We start from the raw sequence: 26761 nt of genomic DNA on the forward strand, positions 1-26761 counted from the left end.
AGCATGGTGTGATATTTGTTCCTGAATGATATTGTACCTAACTCATCTGAATAAAGGGATTCTGATTCTTTTGCAATGCTCCGTTCCCTCCCCCCATTGCATCCACTAACTTATACATCCCTGCTGGTACCTGTTTCTTGGCAAGCTAATTTTATACCACAGGACATTATTTGTGCTTCTTCTGGTGCTATAATTTATCAGTATCAGTAAGTCAAATACAAGCTTACCTGTATTTTTAAAATACAGGTTTCCCTGTATTTTATCCTCACATGTTGAAAAAGTTCTCATGCCTTGAGATACTATGATTTTGAAACAGTCCAGTGCAGGATGTAAGCAGGATGTAAACAACTAAATATTGGTAAGGGCATCTGCCTTTGTTGGCTTCACATTCTATACGAACATTTAGCTTTATCCATGGCTGTTACTCATGGCACTAGAAATAGAGTGTCCTTAATCAGTTGTTGTATATTTTCATTTGCACAGAGAAGCCTCAAGGAATAACTGTATCCCCTACAGGTTTTGCCTGTGCACTTCCAAATAGTTTGATCTGGCAGGTCACTGTGAGACTCTATCATCAGCTCATCAGGCCCGTGGCAGGGCTGATTTCAGTCACAGCTTTGCTTCAGCCTCAAAGGCTCACCTAACGTTTAACTCCTTGATCTTCTCCTTTTAAGCTGATGTGCTGGTTTATGTTGTGTTACCTTATTGATGCTGTTGTGAATCTGCAAACCATTTGCCTTGCAGATTTAATACAGGAATGAACAATAACAAAGAGTCAAACCAACAAAAATGCCTGAGAGAAACAAGAAGAAACAGGATATGCTGCTCCACTAGCTGAGCCTTTTGCCACGCATTTCACTAGAGCCAATGCAACATAGTAGATTAAAAAAGGTGGGCAAACAGATGAGTACCACCAAAAGCAAGGTTGAAGTCTGCCCTAAGCCAAGCACCCTGGTGACTTTGGAGCAGCTTTCAACCCAGCCTACCTCAAAAGGTTATTATGAGGTAAAATGGGAAGAAGGGGTTTTATGCTTACTACCACGAGATCCTGAAGGAAAGTTAGGAAATAAATCTAACAAATAAAAAAAGCCTCTAATGATTTCTTTACCAAACAAGATTCATTGCTGTAGCAGATGAGAAAAAGACTGTAATTACTGCATCCTCTTTTATTGCTTGTAAGCTTTTAAGAGGTACTGACAAGATCTGTGGATTAAGCCACTTAAGAATCAGTGCTTCTGGCTTTGGAATATTGATGTTCCTAAACTGCAAGTCTGACTGAGTGATCTTCAGTAATTCCTTCTTCTGCCTGGAACCAATGACTATTAAAAATTTCTACAAAACTCAAAGGAATAGCTGCTAATGTCCAATGAAGTTTCTATCTGTTTGTTTTGCGAGAAGAATCAAAGTGTCCTTGGCCCATTTTCATCCTTTATTAAAAAGAAAGAGCGGGAGGAGGAAGAGCCCTATTTAAAATGGTAAAACATTAAAGTGTGTTAAAATGTTATTTATGTTGCAGAGAAAAACAGACCCCCTGCTCAGAAATCTTACACTTTAATTAAGATAGCAAAGGCAAAGTAGCTAAAAAGGAAATGGTCTTTTTTAAAAGGAAAGCAGGAGAGATAAAGCTTGGATTCGGTGCAGATAAGAATGTTAGCTTAAGCATAGAGGAAATGCTTTGCAGGAGAACTAAAGCACACTGAAATAAAGAAGAGATGAAATGAGAATATTGGTTTAGAAGTAAAGAATTTTAAAATGTAAGGATTAGAGTTGAAGAAAGCAGGAGAAGGCCCAGCTATGGGAGAGCACTGATTTTAGCAAAACCCATCCGAATCCACCATGTTATGGAGCAGATCAGTTAAGAGAGGACTCAGTATAACTGGGGAGTATCTAGTTCAAATCTCAGCTCAGCTAGTAACTCACTGGGTGGCCTTAGGCAAGTCATTATTTCTCAGCCATTTGCAATATGGGGATGGGAACATTAGCCATCAACTCAGTACTCCCAAGATAATATTTGTGAGGGGAAAATGGCTTTGAAAATAGACAGCAGCAGCTGGATGAGAACTATACTAACTCCCTGATATTTTCCTAAGCACTCTTCAATGTTTTGATCTAAAGGGTTTGCTACACTGTTATCTGCTTAAACTTATGATCCTTTTCTTCTCATCCTCTTTATCTGCTTCACTGGAATTAGAAATAGAAGGATGTCATTACCGTGCTGCACACCATATTTGATTCTTTAAAAGATCTCAAATTCCATCCTATTATATGAAGAATGTGTGAATTCTTACACATTATTTGATTTTTACTATTCCTTGCCTTTTAAAATTATCCCCTAACAAACAAATTATTTTCTATTTCACATACTGAATTCAGTGGATAATACAACCCTAAATATCATGTCAAGAGGAGAAAAAAGAGGAAGCAAGTTCAATTTAGCTTTGCACGTATGGATAAATATGTAGATATTCAAAGGCAGACTTAAAAAAAACAAAAAGATCTGAGTGCACAAAGCTCTCTGCTTCTTCTATCAGTTTTACTTTCCCCAATAATCCATGTTTAAAAGAGAAATCTGAAGTATACTTTGTCATACATTTAAAGAAATTATAAATTTAGTAAGTTCTGATAAAAATTCTCATTCACCTCTTGCTGGTCCGTCCCCTATCTATAACAGCTCCCCCTCATGAGAAAAAAATGTTGGCTTATTTGTAAGGAAAGATGGATTACTGGCCTCTCTTGGTCTTCTTATTCCCAAATTGGGAATAAGGTGGGCAATCTGTAGCCTATTTTCCTCCAGACCAATTTTTGTGAGCCTTGGAACACTTCTACAGTATAAAGTATTTAGCAGCACCATTTCTGGATTTTAAAAAAATGAAGTAAAGGCTAAGATAGATGCTAGATTTTCTTTTATATCATGAAACACTAAGCATACCTATCCACCAAAAAGAGGCAAATTCTACCTTGTCAAATTGATCCAGTACCTTAAAATGCAGATTTATAAATTTCATGCTGCAGGAGTCTTTACATATCCCATACAGCAATATGGCAGATTACAGTTGCCTATCATATTAAAAGTGCTGGCAGAAATATTATATTACTACCATAGTGCTGACACTCATTATATTGTCATGATTCAGGGAGAAAAACCCACATTCAGTTTTCTCTGATGATCTTCTATTAATATATGCCTAGACTGAAGATGCCCAAGACAAAAGATAAACTGTACTTAAGGCAAGCAAGAGATTCAAGTAGGATTAGTTCTTGAGGGACAAACAAATATAATTCTGGTTGACAGGATTTAACTTGTACTTAAAAATTAATGAATGAAAATAAATGAACTTAAATAGTTTGAGTTTGTGGTTTCCCAGCTTATTAAGACTTATGCCTCCAAGAACAGCTATATTTAAACAGCTTTCTAAAATGCCTCCTATACTATATTCAGTATACATAAGGAATGGGCAGAAGAAATGTTTGCTCCCAAATCCCATAGCTTCCCAGAAATACCTGGTTAAGTATAGGATCTTGTGCTTTTTTAAAATATTGGAATAAATATAGGATGCATTAATTGTTGCAGATAGAATGAGGTGAAAGGCAATGACCTATCTAAAGTTAAATTCGGTTTCTCTCTCTCATGCATAAAATATTATTTTACCAAAGCTGTTATTTAAAATATTAGGATAAGAGAAAAGGCACAATATAACAATATAACAACTATAAAAGCGTATCTTAGCTTTACTTTTCTATCAGTGCCTTTATTCTCTTTTTAATGTGGAAATTAGTTAATTATTATGAAAGAAATCTCGCTATTTTTAAATATATTTAATTTTTCAAGACTACTGATTGTCAGTCCTGCTACATTTGATTTTTAGAACTGGTGACAAATGAAGACGTTTTAAAATTCTATAAAAAGAATAGGATAGTTATACAGCCTGGGAAAGACATGACTTCTGTGGTTACTAGACTTAATTCTAATACCCAAAATGACTCATCAGATTACTCTTTTGAACTCTGACTGGCATTGGTCATTGCAATTAATGGGGATAAATGTGAGTTATCCTTCATAAATCTCTATTTCCTGAAACATCATAAAATTTTAAATCTAAATTAGATTTACTTAGAAAATAGGCAAGTATATTAGGGCTAACAGATTGAGTTGCCAAAATCTGAATATCCACTAGATAGCAGCAAAGTTTTTCTATATTTCTTTGCTGTCATCTAGTGGATGTATGGATTTTTGCAGCCTATATCCCATAGACCTAATTTTACATTACCAGAATTTAAACTCAATGTGTTGATAAGAAATAGCTACCGATGAAAAAAACCAGTATTGGATTTCTGCTTTCAAAAATTAAAATAAACACCTGAAAATTTATATGCTTCATTTAAATTTGGGTAAATTCATTAAATAATAAAGGCTAAAATGCCTGTTCTAATGTTAGTACCCTGATTGAAAGCACTAATGCATCAAAGGCCAGAATATTTTAAGGGATTAAAGTTTCAATGTTTAATAAATTAATTGATTAGGTTCGATTGATTAAATATAACAAATACTTTTGAAAATTGTAGATATCAGACACCATTTTATAATAGACACTCCTATTTTCTTCTCATGATAGAGGGTACAACTTTTCAAAAGCCGTATAGAAAGAAAAAGACACACTCTTTTTCTTCAACACTACAGTTTAGTCACATGAGAATTTAATTTACCATGATATTTTAAAATAAGATTATAGTTCGGCAACATGCAAATAGTGAAAATTCCATTAAGTGTAAATTAATTGAATCAGATTCATGCATGTAGCATTTTTACCTATAAAAGTAGAAGAGAGAGCCAAAGTAACGCATAGTAGCTAGGGAGAACAGGGGTAACAACTTTATTATAAATAAATTAACTATCAGAATAGACTTTGGATTAAGATGTTCATGGCATCAAAGATAGTGATACAAGAATGGTGGTACCCAGCCCTTGTAATGGCTAACAAATGACATCAAAAACAGCACTCTGGAGAAAAATTATTGTACATGAGGAGGAGCTTGTTTCACAGAACCTTTTACAGTACTAACAAGCTTCAAAAAAGATTAAAAACAAACAAACAGACAATGGACCAACACATACGGTATCTAAAATTGTAAATGAGGCAGAAGCAGAATGCAAGATTACAAATCAACAATTGCATATATGGCATTTTTCCTGCTCACAACTCAGCAATGCTCAACAAAATATGACCCTTTCTGTACACATATGTGCAGCGTTCTATAAAGCATAATATAATTTATATGCTATTATATTAATAGGTACTGGAAATTATGCTTGAAGTGAAATGTGAGGACTTGATTGAGTTCTATGACAGGCGAAGGAAGGGAGGGAGGGAGGGAGGAAGAGGGAGGGCGGAGAGAGGGGGGAAGAGAGAGAGAGAGTAAAAGAAAGAAAGAAAGAAAAAAGAAAGAAAGAACAGACAGACGAAGGAAGGAAGGAAGGAAGGAGGGAAGGAAGGAAGGAAGGAAGGAAGGAAGGAAGGAGAATCACTTTAATAGAAAGGGTTTACTATCCCAGAAAAATTGCTATGACTCAATTTTGCAGATCATGGGTTTTGTCTTGCTTTGTTTAAAAAAACTACAGGTAGTTCTTGATTAGCAATCACAATTGGGAGAAGCAACTTGGTCGCCAAGTGATAATATTCTTATTTCAAAGTTTATGTTATACAGATTGCTAATGTTAATCTCTCGTTATAGCATATATGTAACCTGAGCAAGCCCTTTATCATAATATGGTCTTTTAATCATAGTTAATATGGTATTTATCATATTAATATGGTCTTTTATCTATTTTTTCTAATTTGTATGTACTTTTCCTAACTCTCCTGACATAGTCAATTTAATTTTGGATATTTTAGAAATCTGCATAGCATATCTTTATTGATGGTCATTGGTCTCAATAAAGTTAGCTGATCTATGGTCACTAGGTAAAACCAGTTAGTTACCTGCCAGCTCCTCAAAAAGAGATCTTAAATTTTGTCATCGCTGAAATAATGGTTCTAGTGGGGAGGTAAAGCCTTTCATTCCAAATTATTGAGCAGCCACTCTGGTTGCTAAATAAGGACTACCTGTTATACATTCTGCATTCTGAAGAAGTTTGAAAACTCCTGATTTAAATCATTTATAAGCAGGAGGCAATATGGGCTGCATTAGAGACGTTCCGAGGGAGAACATGCCATTTTAAGTAGACGGATGGTTCCATTCTCTTGAGTCGACTTCCAATTATTAACTAGTCTCACATTCATTTCAAACTGCACTAGAAAACTGGACCGAGAAAAACACTTTTGGTCTTTGATGACACACTCTCATAGTACTTTGAAAGACACCCCTGAAACCAAAGAAGTATAGACCTCCTGCTCCACAGCATTGCAGCCTCTTTTAGAGGCAAAAAAAAAAAAATTACCCTCCAGCAGTTGCTGTTTATTAAATGGGGGCATGTCAGGATTGTCAAAAGAAGTTTCTAAAAGCCTGCCGGCTCCTCAAAAAGAGATCTTAAATTTTGTCATCACTGAAATAATGGGGGCAGATAAAGCCTTCCATTCCAACTCAAAAAGAAGCAAGAAATCATCCCATCTCTCACATGACCTACTGTGAATCATCAATATGTTACCCTTTACCATTCTTCCCTCTTCCCTCATCTATCCCTGTACCTAGGGATGTCCTGCTCACCTTTAAAGCATTATGCTCAAATCATCTTTGGACAGTAACGGTGTATGTGATCACATGAAGCACAAGGCAGCTCCACTACTTATACTCACGCATATCATTAAGGCCTAATGTTCTTCGAATCTTGTTCCTGCAGCTCCAACACTCAGGAGGAAAGCAGCTTGTGTGCTGACTATTGTAACTCCTAATCAAACACTATTCATTTTCAAAGCACTTAGCATAAGTGTTCGTATCAGGTCCCCTATTACAGCCAGAAGAACAAGATGCTCAGAAGTTTTTTTTGGGGGGGGAGGGAGGAGTATGAGGAAGCTATAAAAGGCAGCACATAGAGGCTATGTTCCACTCTGCAGCCAGGAGCATTTTCAAATGTGTGCTACGCATGATTATAAAATAAAAGCCTTCCTTTTTTTAAGTGACTAGGGGGAAAGATATTAGGGAGCTCAGGCTGGGGTACAAAAGGTTAACTTGCCGTGATCTCCATTTTTTTTGTCACAATTCTTTTAAGGGAGAGTCGTGAGCTCAGGACATCTGGAGTTCAGGAAAACAGGGAGGAATTGGGAAGATGAATAAAGGCTCATCATACTGCACAAAAGAACACAGCAAAAAGAAGCCCGGGTTTTGGGCGTTCTTGTCTGGCAAGGCAAGCAGGCAGGCAGGCAGTAAGGCTAATGAAGCATTTGCAATATGGGATGTATGCCAGCGTAACAAAGATGTGCATCAGCTCTGCAGATGTGCCAAAGCCCCCAGAGCAAAATAATGACATAATCACCATCAGTGTCATAGGCCAGACTGTACACAAGGTGACATGGGAGGGAATAAATAAGAGTCTTTAGAGGCATATAGCACACAGAGAGGAAGGAGTAGCCATAGCCGTCAGTGCTGCCAATACAGAGATACTGTCTTATAAAAGTTGAAATTGTACTATGAAATGCTAGCAAAAGAAACCTTCAACCGAGCCAACCCTGGAAAGTGTGGCTTGTCCTCAGACTCCTCCTGATTTGTTAATTCTCCTTGCCCGGCATTGCACACAGAATGAAATGTCAGCAGAGTTTCATAATGTTTGCCAAGTTCTTTGTATGAATGATGGCAAGGAGAGAAGAGAAGGAAGGGAATGGAGTATTGAAAATAATTTTATGTCTAATATACATCAAAGACTAATATATATTATTAGTCTTTGATGTATATATGTCAAAGACTACTCCAAGTAAAATAATCCCCCAAATCAATTTAGAAAATAAGTCATTATTTTTAAAAATATGATTTTCAAAACTACACCTTAATTATGTTTACAAGGCCATACATTCTGGGCAATTCTGACTTCAATATATTTAATAAGATCATTGGACTTCCAAAGTCAGCGAAGGAAGTTTATTTTCAGTAAAATATAATATAAATTCAGTAGAAAACATTTAACCATGTTCAACTGAAAGAAATGGCACTTAAAAAGAGTTACAGGAAATGTTTTATACAGTATTGTATTTAACTAGTAACTACAAGTTACCAATTCAAACATGTAAAATTTTAAAAAAGGAAAATATACAGTACTATGTAAATTAGTGATTATGTTCATAGCAGAGAACATAATTTTATATTTTTAAAATATTTTTTATTAAATATTTTTACCTTTAAAAACAGGAAAAAAATGCAAGAAAAAAACCCCAATTGTGTGTGTGTGGGGGGGTTAGAACATAATTTTATAGAGCACAGTATTTCTCAACCTTGACAGCTGAAAGAAGGGTTGACATTCAGTTCCCAGAATTTTCTAGTCAGCATCTTCAAGATGCCGAGGTTGAGAAACTCAACTATAGAGAGTCACGTTCCCTTTTGAGATGGTGTAGCCAATCAAAGTGAGAAAAACTGGAATTAATATTAGGCAGGTTCAAAGAATAGACGGGACCATCTCTTTAGTCCTTTTCTTGTTGTCCTCCCATTCTTTTTTATCCCATGCTTTCCAGCAGGATAATATGGAAGGATTCTATTCTTGGCTCAGCATCTCAGCTAATTGCATGCCAAATAATCTCATCCAATTTTCCATTTTCCATTTCAGATCCTCCCAAATCTATTTTTTCATATTTTTATTTTCCCTTCCCCCTAGAACTGCAGGATGCCCACCTATGTTAGACAAGTTATCTTGGAAGTATAAGCTCCACTAAATTCATGCTTCTTGATCCCATGTTCATTAATGTATTGACCAGCCATAGGCAAAGAATTATTTCAAGCTAAGTTCCTGATAAGAGCTACCTAAGTAATATCGTTGTTATTTGTACAGGATGTTATCATAATTACATTGTTGAATAATAAGTTGTGGGTTTTATAGCAAAAAATGAAATCCTACTTTATTGAATGCTCTGTAGAATTTTGAAGTCCTTTTGGAAAGCGAAATGCTGATGTTTGGTTTCCCCAACCTTCCCCACAGATTGATCAGGTATTATTCATCTATACAACTTTGAATTCAAAAATATCTGCTCATGTATGTAACTATTGTGACGCAGCATTTAAGTTGCAAGGGAGATTCCAAACGAAGCTCTTTGCTTCACTAGTGGCTTTTTTTTTACTTCTGACTCATGAAAAATTCAACTGTAACTTTAAATTTTTATGATCCATTTTGCTTCACTCTGCTAGCAGTGCTTGCTTTGCATATAGAAAAATAATAATAATAATAATAACCCTTGGATAAACCTGTTGCAAAATGCTTTATATAATTGGAATTCATAGTGAGCTCAGAGGTACAGACTGTGTGCTCTTATACATGTGTAATCAGGAATAAATCCTACTGAATTCAACTGGGATGGGAGCAATTTTGCAGGTAAGTGAGCATATGATTGCGGCCTTAGTGTTAAGCCAGCTTCTTCACAACCATTTCCCTACTGTAATTATGAGAATTTAACAAAATGTCTAGAGTTCCACATGGAATTTTTTTCTTTTTTGAATGGACAGTTTATCTGATCCATTATTTAACAAAATGCCTGTTCCCAATCTGTTTTCTTGATGTAATCTTCATTGTTATACGAACACTATTACTGTACTCCAATCCATATTAATATTGTTTGGATATACTTTTACATCTTCTCTTCTGACCAAACCTTAGCTTACTAAATACATCAGGGAATACAACTAAATATGTATATCATTCTGTTATGTTGTTGTTCATTGAAATAATTAAGCCACAGAGGATTCCAAATTAATCACAGAAGGTAAAACAGTATTAATAATCTGGTTAGCAAACTCTGGTTCTTTGCTGTTTGATAGATATTATTAGGCTATTATAATTTTAATTAGGAGCGCTTTTCTCAGGAAACCTGAATAGCAAAGTATTTATCGTTGATAGTTTCATTAGCTATGATAACTGCAAGAAAGACAGCTATGTTCCTTCATTGTAAGACACCAATTTCCTTCATTTTTTGAATTAAATTGTGCCCATATAGTTTAGTGACTTATAGTGAATGCATTTGGGTAGCATTTTCCCATATTTCCCTACTCATTTACAAGAAACCATGTACTGAAGAAAATCGTTCTATTTTCATGCACATTGGATTATTTCTATGTATGTTATAGAGGCAAATTCAGTGACGTAGCTTAGCAGCAACCAACCATCTGGGTTGTTTGGGCTGTTGTTCATTCACTACAAATAATTTGGATCAAGAGTGTCCGGGGGGGAGGCCAAGATAGCAATTGCTACAGTATGATCCAAGCCCATCTTTTTTCTATGTGTGTCAATGGTACTTGAAAGTACACAGGGCAAGTCTTCGATTACGCTGCAGTAACTGCCTTCTTGCCTGATTTGAACCACTTGTGGGCCCTGCTGATTTGGACTGTGATCTTCTCAGATGAAATCTCTGAAGAATTTTGTGGAAAATTAAATTTTGAAAAAGCTAACAAAAACAACAACAATGTGTGCAATCCTTTACCAACTGGATAATAGATCCTTACTTCGGACAGAGAAAGTAAACTATTTACTAATGGCAGGTTTTTTAAAATATATAAACACAATGTTTCCCAGTGGGCAGTATCACCACTCTATCTTTGAACATGGAATCAGGACAATTCGTTCGGAGCATATCTATAGTAAACAAACCTCCATATTTTCTGTGATACTTCAATGGCATTTTGGCTATAACAATGAATCTAAGCCCTAGTATTTATGAGAGCAGCCTATCAGAGAGTCTGTCTACCTGTCTATCTATGTCAGGCCAATGCTTCCATTAATGAGCCATTAATTTCTTTCCTGCCATCTTCCACCACAATTCTATTTTGAAAGGATGCTAAAAAAGAGAGAGAAATAGTGCTTATACAGCAGTAAATCCCCCTGTACTGGCTTAATCCTGAGAAAATGCAGATGGGATAGGAGACGCACCACAATGTTTTACCTCAGAAGCACCTGAGTGGGAAAACATGAGAAAAAGTTCTAACGATCAAAGTTGCTGAAGAGCACACAAAATGGCTGCTGGAGTGCCTATGAAATGCAAAGCAGTTCTGAGAAGGACTGTCAGAACTTTACGAGGCTATGTAATCCACAGACAGCAGCAACACAATGATAGGTTTCCGCCGAATGCAACACCTGCCACCTGTAGTTATGAAAAGGCACCCTTGCTCTGGGCTCCTATTGATAACTCTTTTGGTGTGAAGAAAAAGAGCTGAAGGAAAGAGGTCAGACAATAGGTCTCATATCTGAACTCTCCCCAGCTTGGAGGAACCATTAATTATGAAGGCCTTAGGGGGAGATCTACGCAAGAGGAAACTCGCAGCAGCCCAGATCTCCAGATCTGGCTTGTCTTGATTGTTCAATGGCCTTTCTGGTTGGGCACCCAAAACAACCCAGAGAACCTGTGGGTGAGCAGGACTCGGGGAACAAGAGTGAGGAGACAAAGAATAAGGAGCTTTATTGCCTGCCAGGCCATGTAGCCTTCTATGATCAGTGCAAAACTCTCCAAATGCAGAGCACGCCTATTCTGCCTTCTCCACACACCCCTCCTTCCAAAAAAAGCCACAGGGTAGGTTACAGCTGGAAACAGCCTCAGAGTGGCATTTTTAAAAGGATGGTCTTTTTCTTTGCTTCCCCCTCCCCTTCCCCTCTCTCCACCAAATCACTTCACAGAGGCAGAAAAACAGACAAACACAAAGGAGTTTGAGACTTTTTCTCCTACATTAAATAGAGTAACTGATAAGGTCAGACATATGATACCTAAAGACATGAATCTGTGAACTCTTGAAGTCAAAGGACTTCTCTGTGCAAAGGAACAATCTTTCAAAGGAAACAGATCACAGAACTCCACTGAATCCCCTTTAAACTTTATGAAGCAGGAGGAGAAAAAGCTCTAAGTAGGGAAGCCTGACAGAAGAGCCTTGAACTCTTTTCTGAAGGAAAGATGAGACCTTCGCTAGGCTGCCACAAACATCTTTTTTTTTCTTCCTAAAGGCTCTTCTGAACTTTGATATGTGCCAAGACACCACCATTGAAAGCTGTATAATTATGTGCTATAACCACTGTAGAAAATGCTTTGTTCACCTCAACAAAGAACAATAAGCCAAGTAAAGTGACATTACACTGTATCTTTTTCTTTAAGAATGTTGAGAGAGGTCACGGAGCATTATAAGTAATAGAGCTGTTGAGTAAGGAGGTTTAAAACTTGATCTTGCTGTGCTTAAATGTAACTCAATGACCAAAGAGGGAGGGGGGAGGGAATTGTAGGGACTTATAAAATGTAATCACATCAAATCAAACAAACCAAAGATCTGGGGTCTCTTTCGATGTAGTAATGAACACCTTTATTCCAAGGGGAGAAAACATCAGAAAAAGCTCATCATTTTGGCTCAAAACTTTATCCGATTTGGTAATCGACAAATAAGTATGAATATATGTAGATATACAGTGTGTATGTATCTGTTGTGTATGTTTTTCCATCATATGATAAGCCTGATTCAGTTTAGGAGGATTCTATTTAAACAGTAATTTATGCTTTATACTACTACTTCATATCCTTGAACACTTTTTACATCTTATCCTAGTAAGAGCTTGGTGATAGCAATATAATTAGCTGACAGAAGAGTGATTCATATTAAATATATATCATATATTCCCTAAAATTCCATGATGTAGTTACAATCTGTAACAACATGCATGTGTTTTAATGGAAAAAGAAGGGGAACCAACAGCTGAAAAAAAATCACTCTGTAATTTTTCTATACCTCAATGTTATCCATTATTAATTTATTAAGGAAAATATATTCACAGACTTCAATATATGAGATTTATGACTTTCTGGTGCAGGTAACAGGATTCTTATTAAGAATAATAATAACAATAATATGTAGGAAATAAATGACAGCTGTTAAATTACCCTAAAAGCACTGAAGCTATTGAACATGCTTTTCAGCATATATAATACATATAAGTATTCCTGATAAATTGAGGTTCATGTTTAGTATAGCCTTAAACCTGACATCATGACTTGTTTAAATCTAAACAAGGCAGGAGTCTCACTTTTCACATTTGGCTTGCATTGATGTGATAAATCAGATACCTTGGTTTTCAAGTCATATAGTTTCTAGCTATTTGTATTTTAAAATCTTCCATACTTCTTGTAATTCTAATATTTCCTATTTCTACTTTTTTAAAGATAAAAAGTAACAGCTATTGCAGACAGTTTGACTGTGTTCAGAGTACTTAAAGCAGAGCTGGGTTGTTAGCGGTTCGGGTGAACCAATAGTGGAATGTTGTCCTGGGTCACAGAACTGGCCGCGACCCAGGCTGGCCACACCTCCGAACCGATTTCCTGGTCACCACTGCCATTGCCGGCATGGTTTTTTGTCCTTTTTTAATGTTCTGCGCATGCACAGAACTATTCATAGGCAACTGTGCACATGTGCGCAGTGAACCAACAGTAATGCAGGCAGCAACACACTCCTGACTTAAAGCTCTCCAAAACACATTCAGATCCTAACCTTTTATTGGAGAACATAAATGCATATGAAAATGAAAATTTTTGGTCTAAAGATGTTCAAAATATGTTTAAATATATGCATTTTCATTGCATTACAAATCTTCTTAAGCACCAGTAGAATTATCACTTTTAAGACATGTACAAAGGTTGAAAAAGTAGGGGAGTTCTAATGGAATTTTAGTTTTTAATTTGTTATAGCTACATATGCAACCTGGGTTTGCCTCTTTTCAATTTACCGATTCCCTTTTTTTTCCCATTTTATCTTCATTTTTAAAGAAATTCCAAACCTCTCCTTAATAATAGCAAAAACTTTTAAAAAAAAACAGATCCTGCAACACAATGTTGTATAGTGTATATACAATATATATTACTATGTTAATATATTGCTGTAATAAACTTTGCATATTTTAAAAGTGTTAAAGTAATGGCATTATTGTTTTTATGCTTAACAAGCGGGTGGGAAGAGAAATGAGCAGGAGCACACAAAAGTTAAATTTGATTTAATTTAAATAAAATATATTAGTACTACTGCATTTTCTTTAAAATAAGACAGGGTCTTATTTTCTTTTGACTCCCGAAATAAGCACATGGCCTTATTTTCAGGGAGGTCTTATTATTTTTGAGGTGCAAAAAGTGGCGAGCATGGTCACCTCATGGCTGCTGCTGTGTTGCAATATTTTGGGGAAGGCTTATTTTTTTTGGGAGGGCTTATTTTAGCACATGCGCTCAAAAGCCCGATTAGGCTTATTATCCGGGGAGGTCTTATTTTCAGGGAAACAGGTATTAGCCATCTCGTTTTTGGCAGGAGAACTGGAGGCTGCATACAAAGCTTTCAGAAGCTGCCAGTACCTCTGAAGCCATAGACTGAATAAGCACCTCTATGTATGAAGATAGATTCTGTCTGCAGCATCTCCAATTATTAAATAGATTAGAAGGCAGGAGTGGGGAAAACCTCTCAACTGATTATGAAAAGCACCAACAAGTCACTGGATCAACAAGAACTGTCTTTGTAAAGGAAACTTCATTACCTTCACAATTGTGAAAATTATGATACCTTGGTATACATTTTTTTTAAAAATGTATTTATACCATGTAAGCTGCCTAGAGTCACACTTGTGATTGAGTAATAAATCTCTGTTATTGTGCAGTTCAAAGATGCTGTCTGTTTTGATATTTGTATTCGGTCTATGATATAACATACATGAATTGGCCTGGAGATCACTCAAAGCTTTACTATTTTTAATTAACAATTCCCTAAGAGGGATAAAAATATAGTTCTTCTCAAACACAGAAACTCAGTTTCCAAATCAGAGTTAGAAAGGAGGAAATATTTCCTTAAATTTCATGGATTTTGCTGTTTTGCAAATGCCTCACTTAACTTTAATGAGTGGTCATTAAAGCGACTATGTCCTTATCTTCGTCCAACTATAAGGCTGAGTCTATTCTGGTAGAGCCAAAAGAAAAAAGAAAGAAATGAAGCATTTGACTTGTTAGTACAGTAACTGACTTAAGTTATTGATATCTGCAAGCTTTTGTATGTCATAGTAAAGTAAAAGTTGCCCTGCACATGATTGCTAGTCGTTTCTGGCTCTAGAGGTGGTGCTCAACTCTGTTTCTAAGCTGAGGAGCCAGTGCTGTCCAAAGATGTCTCCATGGTCATGTAGACAGAGTGATGTCTCGATGGTCATGCACACGGAGCAATATCAGAGTACCATCATGCAATTGACATAAATCTGTATCACTCTTCTCATGTGAATTATGTAATCCATGTCATTCATGACACATATTGTGGGTCCTGAACAGATGCCCAAGACCTGACTTTATGAAAGCTTTTTGTGATTCTGAAATACACAACTACATACTATATCCTTATTTCTTTAATATTGCATTAAAGTATCTATTATAAGCATTAACTTGGCAATAGAAGAAATAAAAAGCATTTATGCTATTTAAAATGGAATGCATATCAGGCCTGTATTGTGTTAAAAGATTAGCAATAAAAGAATAAGGGGGAGAAACTTTGATGATGCTAAATATAGAAAATGCTCCCTTTGCTCAGAGTATTCAGATCCAATTTCTGCTGATGTGGCAAGAATGTATACTTGCAGATTCAGTGATATGCATTAACAGTCTCTTTAGGACAATTGCAGGTATCGTTTTTTTAAAAAGAAAATTGCCATGTAAAAGAACTGCGTATTTCAAAATAGTAATGGCAAATCTTTGCCATGCATTTAAGTATCTCAGTTCCAGTAAAAATACTCGCATTGTGGGTTACTGGAACTATATTTTCATGGGACAGAATTCAAATCTCTCATTCATGAAATTCTCTGGATGATTTGAAGTCAGTCCTTGTTTCTAATCTACTTCACAGGATCATAAGAATAAAATAAGGGAGGAGGAAGAAATATGCATGCTACCTTATGATAGTTTAAAGCAAGCAGTACATATAAAAAGAGAATAAATAGCATTTAATATAGTGAATTCTACATTACACTCTAGGTTTTGCTTTATTTTTTTAAAAAAAATGAAATTAAAATTTCTTTGCCTGAAACTGAAGCAAGGAAGATATTATATGAGTAGGTCAAAGACAAAAAAAAAATGGCATTTCAATATTTAGTTAAATATAATCTTGTATCATTTTCACACAGAAGAGTTATTTTTAGAATAAATCCTGCCAAGTAATGAATACAGCTTTTATTTTCCACAATTGTTTCATCTCTGAAGGTTGCACATAATGGATAGTGCAATGGGTCATTCCCCACAAAGTCCTCTGTATGCACATGGGCATAAATTATGCACACATGCATTTTGTATACGTAGAAAGTGTCCCCCTTCTGTCTAGTTACTTTGATATAAGTGAGGTTACAGGCAGGAAAGCTAACATTAATATTCTCGTCCCAATTCTTCTCTCAATATTTTCTGACTCATGATATTGTAGCTCCATTCTCCATAGATTCTCATCAGAACTATTATATGTTAACTGCAAAATTCTGAACAACCAATAAATAACTGATTTGTGACCAATGCTAGCATATCTAGGCTGAAAAAAATCTGGATGACCCGATTTGTAGGTGGTCATGTAGGTGGTCATCCAGATTTTTTCAGCCTAGATATGCTAACATTGGTCACAAATTCCGTCAGGAAAATGACATCTTTATGACATTTATGGCTTTTGATTATTGCAGTGTCCAGCAACAACGTCTGCCCTATATGAAACCTATAGCATTAGATATTCTGGATTTGCACTGAAAACTCTATGGTTGCTTCTCCTTGCAGAAAACCCAATTGCAAGTGGAATATTGACAAGTCAGGATTAAAAAGATAAGTAAGATAGGTGGAAAACAGGGGACTTGTGAACACATGAAGAACAATGTTTTTTCAACTATGTTCTAAGGAATACAGTGTTCTATGAACAGGTGGAAGCTAAGTGTACATGCTAGCCGGTGGTGGGTTTCAAATTTTTTTACAACCTCTTCTGTAAATGTGGCCTGCTTTGTGGGAATTGCTTGCTGGCCATGTGACCAGGTGGGAGTGGCTTGCCAGCCATGTGACTGGGTGGGTGTGGCCAACTTGTAAAATGTGGTGAAACTCACTTAACAACGCTCTTGCTTAGAAACCAAAATGTTGGCTCAGGAACTCTGGCATTGAAGTGTGCAAGTCTTAAAGCTGTCAAGTTACAAGACCCTTGCACCCCAAACCCTTTAGAAAAAAAACCCCAGGTGTGTTCAAACTTGACGGCTTTAAGACTTGTGGACTTCAACTCCCAGAATTCCTCCTCTCTTTCTTCATCTTGATGATGTGTGGAAGGGCAGGGGGAGGGAGCTGGAATTGGTTCTAAACAGCACTGTAGATTTGTAGAACCTCTTCTATAGAAGAGGTTAGAATTGGTAGGAACCCACCCCTGATGCTAGCTATACTTTTACAATGCATGTGTGATTAAACTCCCTAGCCAAGTAGAACTCTGTTTCAACAGATGAAAACTAGTTAGTATTCATTTAGTTAGAGAAAAAGAAGTCATAGATGTTTCTTTTTAAAAAGTATATGCTATTCTGTGAACACAGCTATAGATGGCTATACTCAATCTCCCGAGGAAATATATTTGATCTTAAAATCGTGTCATTGCTATACTGTGAGCTGTCCTTTTCATTTTGATAGGGTGGGATGGGATAGGATGGGAGTGGAGGGAGGGAGGGAGGAAAGGAAAGGTCTTACTTTCAATTTTGGCCTTTTCTCATAATAGTTTGTAGTCATATAAGATCATAGTAATTGCCTACCAACTTCTACTTTGTGATCTATCTACCACAGAGCAAGCAATATAAAAATTAGAATCAGGGAGTCTTGGGTAAAAAAACCCTCTGAAAAAACTATGAGACAAAGTGGCCATATCTTCAGTGGAAAGTTCTATGTTTTAGATCACTGAGGAAAAGAAATGCGACTGGAACAACAGGGCTGCCTCCATTAGGGTTTTCAGAACTCCCTTAAGTGGGTAGGAGCAAATTATTTGAATGTGGGTTAAAGGGCTATTTATACTGTCCCCCCATAATCAGGTCCTGAAGGACCTATTTACTTTGTGTGACTTTTGTACTGATGTAACTTCAGCATTTTTGGTTTAGGCTGTGCCATGAAGAAGCAACGTTAGCTATTTATGCTAGGTATCTGTATAAAAATATATATCCTGTTGAAAAGTTAAGAACATAGAGCAGTAGATGGTCCTGCAGTTGTGAAACAAAAGTCATTCATCCAAAGTTTACATTATTATTAAAAATTACAAATATGCTCTCTTGAAAAACAAAAACACCTTTGATTTCACTTTTCAAATGTGATCCTCAAGAGAAGCACAGTTGATAATTGTAAGATCATAAAGTAGGAGAAATTTATGTATAAATATCATTCAAATTCAATTGTATGTGATTGACTACATGCACTGTGCTACCTTAAATGCTACATGCACGGAGACCATTTCAAATGACTAAAATTGCAAATGAAATTTACACTATAATTTCCTCTATCCCTTTCCTTTTAATAGCTTTATCCCTTTTTCTTTTATAAAAATAATCATTGATCAAGTGTCATCAAGTTGTTGTTGATCCAGGCACCCATATTGAACAGCAGCAATATAGGAGGACCCTGGAATCAGGTGATCACTTTAATGACAATAGCATGGACATCAATTAATACTATGTGAAAGAAGGCACTGCTAAATCTTTCCTATATTTTTATCAAGGAAACCACATGGATAGAAAATATTAAATATATTGGCTGCTCTTAAAACAAATTTTTGAATTGGCATTGGAAAGCTATCAATTTCAATCTTAGCAATTTCAATCTCGTTAGCAAAAATAATTACATATAAACATAACAACATACATATAAGATTTCAGATATGTTGACGATGGCCAATTTGAAAGAGAAAAGTTTCAGAGAAAGTGTAATGCCTAACACATACCCTACTTCCATTAGAAACAGAACAGAATCAATATCACCTTCTGACCACCCTATTGTGAAGCTTAAATTCCAATATAACATTGTACAATTTTACAATATTGCACAATAAATACAATATTTAACATGTTTGATTAGTTCATGTTAATATACTGCCAGAAGACCTCATGGCCATACCCTTTCAACCCCCAGAACTCTCCTCTTGCCTTATCTCTGCATGAATCTATCTGGATGTAGCAAAAGGGCATTGTCAGCTTTGAGGAATTTGCTACTATGGGTCAGCATATTTGCAACAAAACCTGCTGAGCTGTTCCCTCAGTGGCTAACTCATGCTAACTGATGATTAGCTTATAAGGAACTTTTACATTGAAAGTCACCAAGCAGCAAAATGTATTCCAGAAATTTCAATATAATTCTCCAATGATTTTGATAGAACTGAAGGACAACCAACCTTTTCTGCCTTATGTTTCTTTCTTTATTTTGCAAATCGAGTGCATTTTCCCCACTCAAAATATTCATTTCCAAGAAAAGCTCATGCAGACTGGCCTTTTAGATAGCAATGTAAGCACACTTATCTGGCATTCAAATAGAAAATGTTGGAAAGGAAGAAGGAAGTGAAATCACCAAGTGTGTGCCTATTACAAAAGAGAACGTTCCCATATTCTGAAAAGGCTAGGCTAATTAGGGTTGTCTTTATGGATCCATTTCATCATTACCCAAGATGAGCTATATCCAAAGAAGAGACAAATGAAAATACTGTGAAATCCTGTAGTTGTCCCCTCCCCCCCCCCCAATTATCCATAAACTCAGGGGAAGGGGGAATAGAAAGATCAGTGCGTACCTCAAAGTCATTTGCTTTATTGTAGTGCATGTTGAGGGCTCTGTACAGCTCACAGTCTCTGGTTATAGACAGCTCTTCAGTGCTTGTTACACCATCATTGATGGCTTGACGTGCATACTTCTCCATCTGAATGTAGTAGAATTCACGGAAATTGCTAAACCACTTGATGAGCTGAGAAGTAATACATCTGTTGAACTGTTAAAGTGTAAAGAGTACAAAGGATTAGATCATTGACATTTCCTCCTTTTCCTCCCCACCGCATTCTTACATCCCTTCCTCTTCCCTACCCTCACAAAGCTCATCTTCAAAAGCTTTTAAACCTGAGGGATAAGGAGATACAAGAGGTTGAGTCAGATGATATAAAAATATTGCACCAAACTTTTAAATAGCAAAATACTCTTTGAGTCTCATTCCTGAAGTTGCTATCCAATGCACTACTGTTCTACTAGACACAGCATCAGGCATGGAAAATATTTCAAGATTTCTAGGCACCACTATCAAGATTCTGGCACTTAACCTAGCAGGTGCCTTGGATTTTCAAGCTTTGTACAATAGCCAAAGCATCACTATCAATAGTAAATTAATACAAGATCCTATTGAGGACATTTATGGAATGATGTATAGGGTAAAGGAAAAAACATGAGCTGCCTATTATGTCATTTTTTATGGTTCCCCAATTAATAAGAGTTGAACATTGAGTGTAAGATTATAGACTCTGATTTTGAAATTATACATAAATTATGTATATGTAAGGCAGATTAGAGAACATATTTTTCTGATTAGAATAATGTGAAACATAACAAATTTTGTCCTTCTGCATATAAAATTTAAATTTTGTTAGCTCAGTAATGCATCACGTTAACTCTTAGGGAACAAAGCTAACATGAAAAATGTTGATATCTTTCAAGATGAGTTTTCTTACTATTTCCTATGACCTTTGAACTGAAGATGTCATTTAGGCTATGCTGCAGCTGATACCCTCTTATTGACAGCCTCTCCTATGTGTAAAGGACAGATGCAACTCAACTTGCCAAGTTAAAGCCAATAAATCCATAGCTATATATCAGGCAAGCTGATATACTATCCCCTGCCTTTTGTCATCACAGGCATTCACTTCCCCTGGCCCCCAGAAAGAGATGTGCATTAATCAAAAATCAACAAAGAACACTTATCAAATGCTGGCCATGAGGACATCCAGGCCTCCAACAAGATGACAGCTAAAGTGTGCATTGGGGCTGTAATTACTACACAGAAAGTTGTTTCCATGCTAGCAAAGATAATAAACGAATGAAAATTTATGGCAGAGAATCTAAGCAACAAGGAAACAGAAGCAGGGAGACTGGTGTTTCTCCCAAAAGGCCAACTTGCATCATAATTGCCATGCAGTTGCAAGGGTCCTTACAGATAATTGACCAGAAAATGATTAAGTCATCATCAAATCGCTTCTGCTTGCAAGAGTTCAAACATGTACTTAACCTATCCAAGAATTATATTTTCACTGTGTGTCTGCTCTGTCTCTATTCAGCCCTTGCGGGGAACCTGATTAAAAAGACAACTGAAGGACCCCTGTTATCTGATCTTCTGGTTACCGATTTCAATAGAACTTAAACCCATTACGATTTGCTGAACTTGGAGTTCTTTCCATTTTATCTCAGTAGTAAAATACACTGTCCAAATTTCCAGACACTGAGATAAGGACTACAGGCCCCTGTGACAGCTTACTGTTCCTTTTTAATTCTTTTAGAATAAGAAACAAAACATTACAAAATGATAGCAGGGTGTGCACTGGGGAATGAAAATTGCTTTGACATGGAGATTAGACTCTTGCATTGTTACAAGACATTGTCTCATATGGACAAGAGTTCTGGAGAGAGGAAAAATAGAAAGAGGAGCCCCCCTCCACCCACCCTAGAATGGTCGTGAATAGCAAAAACAACAAAAAAAGTAGGTGCACACATATCAGTATTTAGCAACAGGATACAAAGGGAGATTTAATATTTATTGTTGAGACATGAAAATGGGGAGAAGGAAGAATAACAACAATAAAAGTATAACACATGGAGCAATTACATACATAACCACTAAAGAAACAAAGACAATAATATAAAAAACATTTGAAGGATAAGTTAACACAAATGCATGTGGAAAATAGACAGATACATATATACGGAGACAAACATGCACACGCATACACCTCTGCCCTTGCCTCAACATTTTAGTAAAGACACATTAGGCTTCTTTAAATTGCCAAACTTTAAAGAGTTAATTATTTCATGACACACACCCCCTTTCTGCAGCGGAGTACAAGAAAGGGATCAATTGTTCTATAAAAGAAAAGCTCTGTAGTGCGTTAATGTGTTACTGCAAAAACTAATCGCTACAATAAAGAGTCTGTGCTTCCACAGTGTAAGAGTCTCTGTGACTTTGATTAATGCTTCCCACGGGATACCTCAGCCTCAATATGGGCTGAAGAAACTTCCTAAATATTCAATGAGCATGGTCAAAAGATGTATAAAACAAATCAATCTGACACCTTAAGCTGGCTAGGCAGCAGTTGACTCAAGGGGTGGAAGGAATGAGATACATCATTTAACATGCTGAGTTGAAAAGCCTGGAAGCTCCTGTTCTTCAAAGCTAAAATGACACTGAATCTGTTGTATTTAGCAGTCTAAGAATTATTAGTTTACACATTAAAATCGGCACCAAGTGAAGCGAAAGAACTGGATACAGCTGGTATTTCTTTTTACAATACCAGTTAAGAAGAACATGTTCACCTCAAGTTAAAAATGGTGGTTGCATCTTATTCGGCTCTATTTAGTTTAGCTCCTTAACTAAAATAATAAGAAAACGTCACAGTGCAACTGTGCCTTATAACTCAAAGGACACTTGTCAGAATTCTAAGTGAATTGATCCCCTGGAACAATTTGAATTTATTTTCAAATAAATGAGCTGGGCTGATTTTTGTGGAAAATATTCCATTATTTTATAAAGTTTGTTAAATTAGCTTTGATTTAAACTAAGTTGCTTTAAACAAAGGACCTGCATAGACCAGCACATGGCATTGAACTGGACTTTGTACATTTATTGTGCAACATATTAGGATAAATTGCAGTGTGTGGACTGTGATCCAAAGAGCCCTTGTATATTTTCCAAGCATTTGGTTCCAACTCAAGCTCATGTTGTATGAGAAATGACCTGAAAGAGTCTCTGATTTTTTGGAATTAATTTTTAATGGGTTTAATGGTGAGTTCTTACATATGGAAAGCCAGTCTATGATTTCCTGGAACTCTACCCATGAATTGCAAAAACCAACCAACCCATCCATCCAACACCCCAACTTCTAGTTTTTATAGCCACAAGTGATGATAAAACATTTTTGAGTTCTGCTGCAATATTTTATTAGTAATTTTAAATCCCTTCCTATTAACTTTTAAAGTGATTCCAATAATTCCAGGACTAATTGCACTACATTGAAGGCAAATATTTTTCTCTACCATAGTCCAAGATATGCTGATGCCTTAGGCAGAGACGCAAATGACACTCTATCATCAATACAAGATGTATACAACCCAAAGCTAATTTTTCACCTTAGGCATTTATTCTCCTTTTTTAATGAATTTAAAAATGTAATAATAAATAATAAATTAAATGCCTAACAATTTTTGTTGTTTCAAAATAACTCCACATTATCTCCTCAAAATGGTTACCTAATTCTGGCTAATAGTAAGACCTTATATAGTTAAAGGGACTTCTCTAGTTCAATCTAATTTTTGTCCTTTTTTTCTTTAAATGTGATATTTAAATTCATAGTTAAATTTATACTGAACTTCTGCTCTCACAACAAACCACCCATGTATCTGACAATTATAGTGGTTTATGTACTATTTATGTACTAGCAAGGAATTCAGTAGTTCTAAGACTCAGTTGAAAAATCTTGCTACAGAACATTTTACTATAGAAGAGTAGCAAAATGTGATCTTATGTCTTTTACTTAATTATTCTTGCATGAAGGCAATGCTCACAACCACATTACATACACTAGATCAGACAGTGATAGTTTGCTGAAATAATGATTAGTGCATCATATAAATTTCTCAATATGGTGCCTTCCAGATGTGTTAAGATTAAACATTTCCAGAATCACACTTGGAATTATCAGATTGGAGAGAAGTAACATATGCTACCCTAAATAATTATCTCCCAAACACTTTGTGTGGAAATTATGATTTATTTCCTTGCCATTAGACATAAGTAATAAATTATAGTCTTTTGTACTGTCAATTTCCCATTAGTTTTTAAATTAACATTGTTTCATATAGTTTGGCTAATGAGCTGATATTAAAGTTATTGGGGCATGGTATCCATTTTGGGTTCAACAGGAATTGTCTGTAGTGAATGGACAATACTGCGTTAAGACCATGTATAGACCATGGCATATGAATGCCATTATAGCATTTTACTTCCAAACAAAATAACATGAAAAGAAATTCATCATGGGCCCCCAAGCTATGTTTAGATCAGATGACTTTTTTGACCTCTTACACATGGAAAAACCTATTCAAAGCAATTCTAGCTTTCAGCATTGCACAGATCCTACTCATTCTAAGCAGGATCTATTTGGTGATATGTCCAATCCTTGGAACGTTCATTTGAATTTCAGTTAAAGAGCTTTGAATGAACATGATTCAATATTTCATTATAAAGATAGAACCTGTGGCTCTTCAGATTTTGCTGGATACCAGCTCCCATATGTCCTAGCCAGCTTGGGCAGTTATGGCTGAATTTATTGATTTATACATGGAAGTAAATAATCTAGAATAATTCCTAAGGAGATCTAGCAAAACTAACAAAAATCACTTTCTTGTATTTTTCACCCCATTTGGAGTATTCACAATTATTGTACTACATATTCCATTAGGTTACTAGATTTCTCACTTTTTCTTTAATTTGAGAATGCAAAGATTGCTGTCATATTTGAGATAATTTCCACCCTCGATAATTTGTTATTTTTTTAAAAAAATACCATCTATCTTCCTATCTAAACACAGAAACATTCACACAAACAACGAGAGATTGAGACAAAGAGAGAAAAGGAAATGATGGGCACAATTACACAAGATTCTACTCTGTAGATTGCCTATATGAAACAGGAGCTAAACCCAGGTCAGTCTGAACAAATCTGCAGAGCAAATCAAAAGAGAAGCTGATTTCACTCAAGAACTGTTACATAAAATAAACATCCCAAATGTATCAACGTGGAAACCCACCCTCCAACCCCACTCCCCAAGAAAAGAGGAATGGATCTAATATTTACATCTACTGGTGTGTGATGTTGCTGACCCCGAATGGCTGTTGCCTTCCACCACGGAAGCGGTTGCCTTTCTGTGGTGGGTGAATGATCCCTATATTGGCTGTTTGTAAAGCACTTTGGGCTTCTTCTGGATGAATGATGCTATATAAATATAAGGTGGCATAACATCAAAATGTTTCATATAAACTTGGCAACATTGTAAGAAGACTAAGTTCGGTTGTCACATGCTGAAAAAAACAACAGGCACCAAATACTAGTGAAATGCTTCTGTGCAACTGCTTGAATTAGCATCCACTACAAAACAGAACATTAAGAGAGTCCTCATGAGGTGCTCTCAAGCCATACTGAAGTCAAGCTGTAGCGATGGCTTGAAATCTCCACAGAGATCCTTTACATTGTTACATTGCAGATACTACTTCCACAGAAGCATTGCTTTTCTTCAGTTTGTTGCATACAGTTCAGAGACAATCATCAGGTGTGGTTTAAGTATATAGGACAAAACATTTTTAAGAGGCTTGAGTGGCCAATGTGGAGTGGTCACTGACCATTCTAGACACATTCATCCTATACACCTTCACTGGTTCACTTTCTAATCAAACAGCTTTTCAAAGTATTATCACAGCCGGCTAAATCAGTTTCTCCAGAAATTCTCATTGGACAGAATAGGTTAACTCTATGTACCATGCAAACAAACAAACAAAAACCATATATTAATCTAGCACAAAGAATGATATTAACAAGACTAGGACAGCAATGGTTAAATTAAACACAATTTTAGTTACATTGAATACAGTATTGAGGTATTTAGTTTATTAAACCAATTAATATAATGTGAAGGCTAATAAAAAGAAAGAAAACCCTTACTTAAAATACCTGCTTTATTTTAGAAGAGCACATAAGGAGAAAACCATAAACCTGCTCTATTATAGAGGCAGGCCATTCTTACAAATCCAGATTTGCTAGTGTCTGGAGGTGGGAATAGAGTTAAATATGCAGAGCATTTCAGAGAGAAAAGGACAGGAGGACAAGAAGAATTTGAATACAGCAAATTTAAACTAATATGATGTTTATTTTAAAAGGTTTTCAGAATTATTCCATGTATGTCATTATAATAATTGGAACCCAAACTAGTTTTTTTTTAAAAAAAAAGACGATTAACACAAAAAAATCAAGTTGATGTGAAGAAACAATTACTTTAGGAAAAAAATATCAGGAGGTCCTAATATTCTTAGAATGAGGGGAGGATGCAGCTGTACGTCGACAGCTTTCATATTCTCATTTGAATAATGTGGCCTGAATCTGTCAGTTTATTCATCCTCCTTATGTTCAGTGTACTCTGCATCAACAACAAATTAAGTTGTAAATAAGAGACAATCATCACTTTTGTTTTTAAGCATCTACTGCATGGAGAATTTAAATGTTGCATTCCTTTTTTGATGGAAGAAAAAGATCTCCATAGTGGGCACTAATATAAGCAGAACATTAGAAACATGCCTGCAATGGAACAATTAAAGGAGAATTTTAAAT

At 35.9% G+C, this 26761-nt stretch overlaps 1 protein-coding gene across 8 annotated transcripts in view; it reads right to left on the minus strand.

Annotated features, from left to right (window-relative positions):
* Positions 1 to 26761, minus strand: part of PROX1 (prospero homeobox 1) — a 74371-nt gene that overhangs the window by 25284 nt on the left and 22326 nt on the right. For 6 of the 8 annotated variants that reach the window (XM_081944953.1, XM_081944948.1, XM_081944950.1 and 3 more), the window contains exons 4-5: positions 25238 to 25375; positions 19924 to 20118 (exon numbers count right to left, since the gene is read on the minus strand). In XM_081944953.1, the coding sequence (XP_081801079.1) occupies positions 19924 to 20118; positions 25238 to 25375 (333 nt within the window). The remainder of the gene's footprint in view (positions 1 to 19923; positions 20119 to 25237; positions 25376 to 26761) is intronic. The other 2 variants (XM_081944955.1, XM_081944954.1) reach the window with 1 other exon arrangement.

This window comes from Natrix helvetica (genome assembly GCF_964273705.1).
Source record: "Natrix helvetica genome assembly, chromosome: 2".
NCBI lineage: Eukaryota > Metazoa > Chordata > Lepidosauria > Squamata > Natricidae > Natrix > Natrix helvetica.